At 39.6% G+C, this 8,113-nt stretch overlaps 1 protein-coding gene across 5 annotated transcripts in view; it reads right to left on the bottom strand.

Annotated features, from left to right (window-relative positions):
* Positions 1-2,125: 2,125 nt before the first annotated feature.
* Positions 2,126-8,113, bottom strand: part of LOC111871599 (CDC42 small effector protein homolog) — a 29,910-nt gene continuing 23,922 nt past the window's right edge. For all 5 annotated transcript variants that reach the window (XM_023864816.2, XM_023864819.2, XM_023864817.2 and 2 more), the window contains exons 2-4: positions 6,800-6,899; positions 6,372-6,554; positions 2,126-4,894 (exon numbers count right to left, since the gene is read on the bottom strand). In XM_023864816.2, the coding sequence (XP_023720584.1) occupies positions 4,886-4,894; positions 6,372-6,554; positions 6,800-6,899 (292 nt within the window). In that variant the 3' untranslated portion in view covers positions 2,126-4,885. The remainder of the gene's footprint in view (positions 4,895-6,371; positions 6,555-6,799; positions 6,900-8,113) is intronic.

Here is an 8,113-nt window from a genome sequence, read left to right as displayed (position 1 = left end):
TTTAATGTCCTTTGAAATTAAACTGTAACAAACAATACCTGATGTTTGTCATATTTACCTGTAATCATTACATCATGTTAATTTCAAAACTGTTTCTACAAAATATCTTAGAACTATGGTACAGTGTAAAATTATTTATCCTCTTAAATGGAGAGAGGATCTGGGGTTGAGGTTTTTGGTGCAGTCAGAGGCAACATGTACTTCTGTAGGCAAGTACGAACTTTACAGAGAATGCCTGTCCTGAAAATGGAGGAAACAGGTTCCTAAAAACACCGAACAGTAGAAATTGAGCTGAACATGAATATGGCTTCATAAAACAAGTGAATGCTATTATAACATGAACAGAACACAGAATGAAAACAGGCAAGTGCAATGGGACAGTTGCCAGCACTGCACAATATGATCACAGGTTGGTAATCAGTCAGTGTTTTGAAGGCACCAGCAACAGGCAGCAAATTTGAGGGTAAAACCAACCCTTCACAGAGGCATACAGGTGTCAACTCACTTCTAGCGTAAGAACCCAGAAAAGATAAGGCAGGTTGTTATATAGACTACATACTAGAGGGACATGATCACAAGATCAGTGAGTTGCAGCCTGCAAGATATGATTATGCTGAACATTAAATTTCATGTAAAAGGTTAGTCAATTCTGGATCAAACCTGAATTAACCCACAGTAATGACAAAGAATGTCAGATAAGTCTTAGCTACAAGTGAGGTTAGGATTTATCCTTACAATATTCAATAATTAAATTGCCATATATTTTGTATTACTCTTACCCAGTAAAATATGGACACCATGACACTTTTACACAAGACTATCACAAAGATGTAACTACACAATAAGGAAAAGGAAACAGAAGCCTGTATATGGTTACACATATGCAACAACAGGGAGGAGAAACTGCTTTACATGAAATCATACAAAACTGTAGCAATATAGTTAGAAAAAATTAAAAAAGTTTTGGACAAAATAACTTACAGATTTAAAAAAATGAAGAACTGAAAAGGGAACAAGCAAACTGACTCAATTTTTATTCATATGTGAAATTAACGCATGGTAATTTTAGTTCCTGTTTTCAGTATTAGGAGAAAGAGAGCTCATATAAAAGTACTTAAATTTTTACGAACAAATTATTCTTATGTAAGATTTGAGGTTTTCACGGCAGTGACTATCAAGAAAGCAGTCTTCTGGGATGTGGCACCATGTAGATGTGGTGTTAACCGACGTTTCGGAGGAACATATCGCCTCCATCTCAGGGTAGAAGGAAAAATAAGAAAGTCCCCTAGTGAAGATTCAGTGAGAACAGGTGCAAGATGGAGGCGATACGTTCCTCCGAAACGTCGGTTAACACCACATCTACATGGTGGCACATCTCAGAAGACGGCTTCATTCAAATTATTCTTAGTTATTTAATGCTGTTCTCTCAATTGGACAGAATATACATGATGAAATTTGAGGATCATTGTGAATAAACTGGGAACAATCAGGAAAGAACCAGTTTAAAGTACCACGCCAATATCTAACTGGAGAATCTAAGGAAAATCATGAAAGAACCTAAGACACATTTCTCCCATAACACTTGGCTCCCAACAGAGTCAGTTTAGACAACGTAAAAAAAAAATGACACTTCAACATATTTATAAAGGAATACTGGCAGGACAGTATCGTATTAATGTCCACGCCACAGTCCACAGTACCAGTGTAGCCAAGGTCATCATGCTCTACATCAATGTGTATTTAAAATGACTGGTATGGGCTGGATAACCACTGATTCCAGGTTAGGAACAAGGATTTTCTTCTTTGTTGCAATGTCCACACACATCCAGCCTCATGCCCAGCAGGTAATAGGGATACCTTCACTGGAAGTAAAGTGGTTAATGCATGAACTTAACTGCCCCCCTCAAGGTTAAGAATACAGTCCACTACCATTCCTTTCCCCACCTTGGCCAGCTGGAGAAATGATAAGCAAACATTGATTTACCTTTTGGAAAAAGGCATGAAGAGTTAAACTGCATGCCATGACCCTTACATAAGCTCTGGTATGGTCACTACAGGATTCCAATCTTCAGTCTCCTTGTACAGGTACCAGTCGCCAACAAAAGTCAAATAAAATGATACAAAATAATACAACAAATATAGTTTAATTGTGTTGAAGAAGACAATCTTTATACATTAACAAGCTTGAAAATCACTTTCAAATAAATGATAAGCAAATAAAAAAAGCTACAATGATTTCAACCATAAATGAAAAATGATACAAAATCAATGCATCTGGAAACAAAACAAATAAAATTAATTTAGTCACTTGAAATGCAAAATGATGGAGTTGTGACAAATGTGTACTGTACACTATAAAGAAACTGAATCTGTACATGTAACCTAATTTGTGATGATTACATTTGTTATTAGTGTCACAAACATACAAAAATCCTTACAGTTTTTGTGTTACATCAGTCCCCTTGGCTACAGGAAACTCTGACTTGTACATGATTACCAAGTTCAGTTATTACACTGTTTAAATATCTCTTATCTTAAACTCTAATTTGTTACATGTATAATTTAAAATCTTAAGTAAACTGTAGGTGATACTCGGTTTACACCATTTACACACACAACGCTGAATATCAGTGATGTTTTCATGTATATTAGGCTCACCAAAAGACAACAGGCAGGAGTCTAATATGAGAGTTGGGTTCTCGCAATGGTGAGGGTGTAAATACAGTCTTTTAGGATGTGATGAAATACAGTTCAATACATAAAGTACCCACATTTCAGAGAAGTCTGTTCTTTCCATTACATGGATTCATGTTCCACAAGAAAGCAATTTGTAGAAATTCAGTGTACTTGTGATGTGACGTCTTTATGAAGTGGGCAGCCACATGAGAAGGAAATATGAGCATCACAACACATCCTTATGGTAAGGCTGCTACCTTGTGCACGCAACATAAAAATGTCTGCTGTATTTGTGACTTCATATCACTTTGCATTTATGATAATGCCTTCACAGCAGAGAACAGAGGACAGAATTAAAACTTTAAGTGTCTTATGAACACATCTGAAATGACCTCTTAATTCTGACATATTTAATTATTTGGAAAGAAAAATAAATTCTAAGCAGATGTGATGAAAAGATAACAGAAGGAAACCATATAGAGAGTGTCTCCAAAATGTACATAAATTTTTATAAAGAATTATTCATACATTCACTGGAACCAAAACTTCATGTACGTCTAACTAGTGTGGCATGCACTAAAGAGATAGCCTTAAAAATTACAATACCTTACCAATGATCCATAGCGTAAAGTAAAATAACAAATATCCGCTTGACCTTCAAGCAACAAGAGCTTATTCTGAAGCAGTACTGGAAATCTTAGCAATTGGTGTGTATAAAGCGTGTGGAGATGTCAATTTCCAACTAAGCCTCCAATACGAACGGGAATTTCAACAATCTGCAATAAATCTGAGACTGGTGGTCTTAACACTATTGGTTACAGGCACATTAAACTTTGGTCCCAACATGAATATGTGAATGAATACTCTTTATATAACTATGTACATATTTTTTGAAGCATCCTGTTGTACTAAACTTTGTTTAATTATAGAGCGAAAACTATGGGATCAAAAGATCCCAAGACAATGCAAATCAACACTCTTATATTTTAAACTGATATTAAACATGAAACATTGAAACACTGACCCTTTCTGAGAGAAACAGAAATTAAATCCAAACAATGGAAATGAGGGAAAAACCAAAAAGGGTTAAAATTAGAAAAGACATTTTTCTGAGAAGCCAGAACTCAAAATGTGTTAATACAGTTAGCTGAGAAATGGTCAGTGGTCTGGCCACGTAAAAAGAATGGTGTGAATGAGGACAACAAGATGAGCTTCAGGAGTAAAATTGAAAAGAAAGAGGTCTATGGGATGACCTGGAAAAACATGGTTCACCCAGGTAATGGAAAACATCAAGAAAATAGAAAAGGGCTTGTAAGAAATCAAAAGGAAAGTCTCTGCAAAGGAACAAGGGACTGCAGACTTCTCACCCATTGATCTGAATGAAACAAACACCATACCAGAAGAAAAAAAAAGAAGAAAACTGTTAGTCTTCTGTGATATGGTGCCATGCTCATCTTGAATTTCCTTTTATTTTGGAAGAAGAAGGTTCTAACTGCCTTCATTGAGTTGAATCTTTCTCAAGAAGCTAACAATCACTTGGCCCACAATTTATGGAACCCCATCATCAAATTTCTCTCCACATGCACATGCCTGCACAACCTAATGGATTTCAATTTAGTAAGAAAATTTCAAAACTTTCATTTCAATGTACTAACTTTAGCTGTGTCAGCTGATGTAATGGGTCACTGTTACAATGAAAAGTCCTTTCTAGAAAAACTGAATTTTTAAGCAAATTTTGACTCTCAACATGACTCATCACCAGACCACATCTGACAGCCAGTGGTCAGTTTTATGACTCAAGTTGCCAAAATCTGAATCATGAGTCATGTGACACAGCATGAAAGTTCGAAGAGCATGACGTAACGAGGGGACTCAAGACAGACATACACACAAACCAATCAGCTCGATCCAACAGAAGACATTCATGTGCAAAGATGGTGCTGGTCACTGTTCTTGTTCTCCTGAATGTACATACTGTTGGCTCATAATCTGCTGAATATCTTCACCACCTGCTGTGCGGAACACATTCAAACACTCGATGCATCGGCACTCTTCACACCACGTGGAAATCTGACATTTAGCAGGGAAATATACACAAAAAACCTGTCTGTCAGCTCAGTTGCATCCACAGTATATTTGTCTACACTACATTCCAAAGTACAAACACTCATGCCACACATTTTCAGTCACTGTATACTCTGGAGTCTGCTTAGCATGCCTGGAACAGAGTCATAGTCACAACATTTAGTTAAGGCTGTAGGGGAAGCATTGCAATATATTTTTAATATAATGGAAGGCGAAGGAACCCAGGCATCGTTCTCCTTAATTCTGGTACTAGTAATTACTTCAAAACAGTACACACAGCCTCAGATCGTGTCAGAAATTCATCCTACAGCAAAACTTCAACTTCGTACTACTGGAATTTACATTTTCCTGATAATACACATTCTTTCGTTTTGACCTGCCCAAATTCCCACATGAACAACTTTAAATATTATCTGAATGTATGTCTCTTCAATTTTAAGTTTTTCCAGAATTCTCACTTCATTTTTCAGGCCCTGACAAACGAAACTTACGAAATCTTACATTTACAACGTTCAATCCTGGAAAAGTCTAAGAAACATCTGTGCTGTTCTGTTCAAGATTTTGAAGCTCACATGAGAAAGCTTGACCAAAAAAACAAACGACTGTTCTCAAACATGTATAGTGTGACATGTTGACCCCTACCTCCCCAGCGGCACGTAGCGCTCGCGTAATAGGCGAGTCATCACCCCGCCACTCTCCCCGCGGTGACGTCACGAGCGGAGCCGAAGTTAGCCGAGTCCCCACAACCTTGAAGCTATGCAACGCGAGTCAACAGCGGTGACGTCACCAAGGGGTAACAGCGTTGCTAGGCTATACGCCACGTCACAACTAGCAACAGCGAACGGAATAAAAGCCGGCTGAGCAGCAAGCGAGAGCCAGTGTGTTATCAACGAGTTCTCAGTTCGCAAGTTACAAGCCACAGTGATAATTCGTGATAACCAGTTATATTTGGAGTGTGTAATTCAGCGAGACTTGTATAGCTCCCACGCTATTAATACGTGAAGACTCTGGAAGATAGTGTTAAGAGATTTTGTTGTAGGGTTTGTAAAGTGTGGAAACCCGTAACATTGTGATAATTAATTGTAGCCGTTATTTGTAGATTGTTCAATAAACCAATTAACGATCTCTACGGCGTATTCAGTAACGAAACACGTTACAATACTTTAATGGCCTGCTCAAGCAGCTACCTCCAAAACATTAGTTAACCTATGCCTTACTACAGGGGCCTCACATCCCACACTACAGCAGTCTAAAACTATAGAAATAAAAGAAGCAAAAGAAGGCCCACCCTATGCTTCTTACTATATTACAAGCATGCTTTCCCTTTAGTTTGTAAACAGGAGGAGGGACGAGAAGTTTCTGAACTTGCCTGCATTCCTGTCTGGCTGCTAAGAAACAAACAAACAAAGTAACTAATATTCCAGTAGTAGAGCCATAACAAAACAAAAACCCGCCACTGGACACAATCCGCAGCCACTTCCATGAATCACCCATCCCATTCTCATAACATGAATCTTAATATTCTCCAACCATCTCCTGCTTGATTGTCCAAGTGGTCATTTTCCAATAATTCTCCCCAATGATCATTCCCACACAAAACCATGTTGCACCTGAACTGTGCTGAAGGCTGTCTCGTAGCCCCCTTTTGACTGCATCTGATTCTGAATGGCCCGCAGACGTGAGTTCCCCGTGTCCACATCGCCCGAACCAATGTGACCTGTGTGTTGGAAGTTGGTTGGTGAACCGATCATGGACCGGTCAATCCGCCTAACTCGCTGCTGCACACGTTTCCTCTGCAAGGACAGACATGCAAACAAATTCAGTGCTAGAAACAAGAACATCGGACCTGAGGGTCAGTAAATCATTATTTCTACAGCAAACCCGATCAAATAATCCTCACACATGCAAATAATGAGATGACTGAGCTAAATTTAAACATGAAGAAATGGCTTTCAAAGGAGAAGAACCTAACTGTGAAGTCAGGTTGTCATGGTGCCCATCAGCATAAAGTGAAGTTGTGTTCAACAAGATGGCTCACCTGTTGTGCTGCTGGTTGATTGATACAACAAGAGAACCACTGCACCCAGATCTCCCCCGCCATGTTGCCAGACTGGTAGCGAGACATTAGGATCTGCCTCCTGTAAGCATACAGGACACTCCAGGTTAGGTGGCTTGGCTGAATTCAATGGTGTTTATTACTGAATCCCCTAATACTTCATGGATCTTACTTGGCTGGCAACATAGGCACTGGCAACGGGGTAAAAGAGGAAGTCGGCCATCTGCCCTTCTCCTTGAATACAACAAATGTAAAAAATTTAAAAATGAAGATACAAGAAATATTAATTAACACAAAACATTAGGAGTATGCTTCTGTCCTTAATGGCCTAGTGTGATCAGTAAAAATAACCTTAGATGTAAGTTTGCAAGCAAATTTTCTGGTTCCTGGCTCCAATGAAAAAATCCTAACAGCATCCACGTCTGGTGATGTACAAGATGCTATAATTTCAATTACAGTCATTGCGTCGTGACATCGTGTAGTCTGGTAGGTGACTAACGTCCTGGAAAACCTGGCTGCTTCCATCTTTAAGACAGATGTCAATTCTGAATATTGCAGCAGCTCCTTCCATGCATTCGTACCCACTTACCAGACTATAAGGTGTAATAATTCAGAAAATCACAGGCTAAAACATCACTGTCATAAATCAACACACAAAAGATGTTATAATTTAATTACAACCTGCCGTACTCGGGACATGCTACCAGCGTAGCTGGTTGAGGTACTATGTTACTAGCTGGAAGGTCCCGGGATCGACTCTCGATGAGGTCACTGGATTTTTCAGTGAACCTAATCCTTCCAGCCGCACTATGGTCCTGGGGTGGACTCAGCCTCTCATAGAAATCAGTACCAGGAATCTTTCTGGGGGTGGGGCGAGTAGGACCTAAAAACTCACTGCCATCTGTGAGCCGACTGTTCATAAAATGTTGGATCTTCGATGTCTCACAACCCTACAGACCTCCACGACCTGCTGCAGGGACAAATTTGCCTTTTTTACCTTTACCTGCTGCAGTAAAAATCAGAAAAGTCTGCAGCACTGGGGCGATGGCTGTTAGTATCCTACAGCTCCACCCCTCCACATTGTGGGTGCGCGAAGTGGCCAGGTCTCGCAGCTGAGAGTGGGTGGCAATGGATTCATCTGGCTCAGGATAGGGGCCAGCTGCTGGTTCTTCTGAACACGGTAATGAACCTTCGGGTTCCACAAAATGTCGGTAAGTTCTTGGATGGCTGGGCGTGCACTTGGCTCCATGGAGTTAGTTGGTTGTTCGGTCGGTCGGTCGGTCGGTCAGTAGCTAC

The sequence above is a fragment of the Cryptotermes secundus genome, unplaced genomic scaffold (assembly GCF_002891405.2).
Source record: "Cryptotermes secundus unplaced genomic scaffold, Csec_1.0 scaffold1876, whole genome shotgun sequence".
Lineage (NCBI taxonomy): Eukaryota > Metazoa > Arthropoda > Insecta > Blattodea > Kalotermitidae > Cryptotermes > Cryptotermes secundus.
Note: the sequence above shows the minus strand (reverse complement) of the source record. Positions and strands in the feature narration are given on the sequence as shown.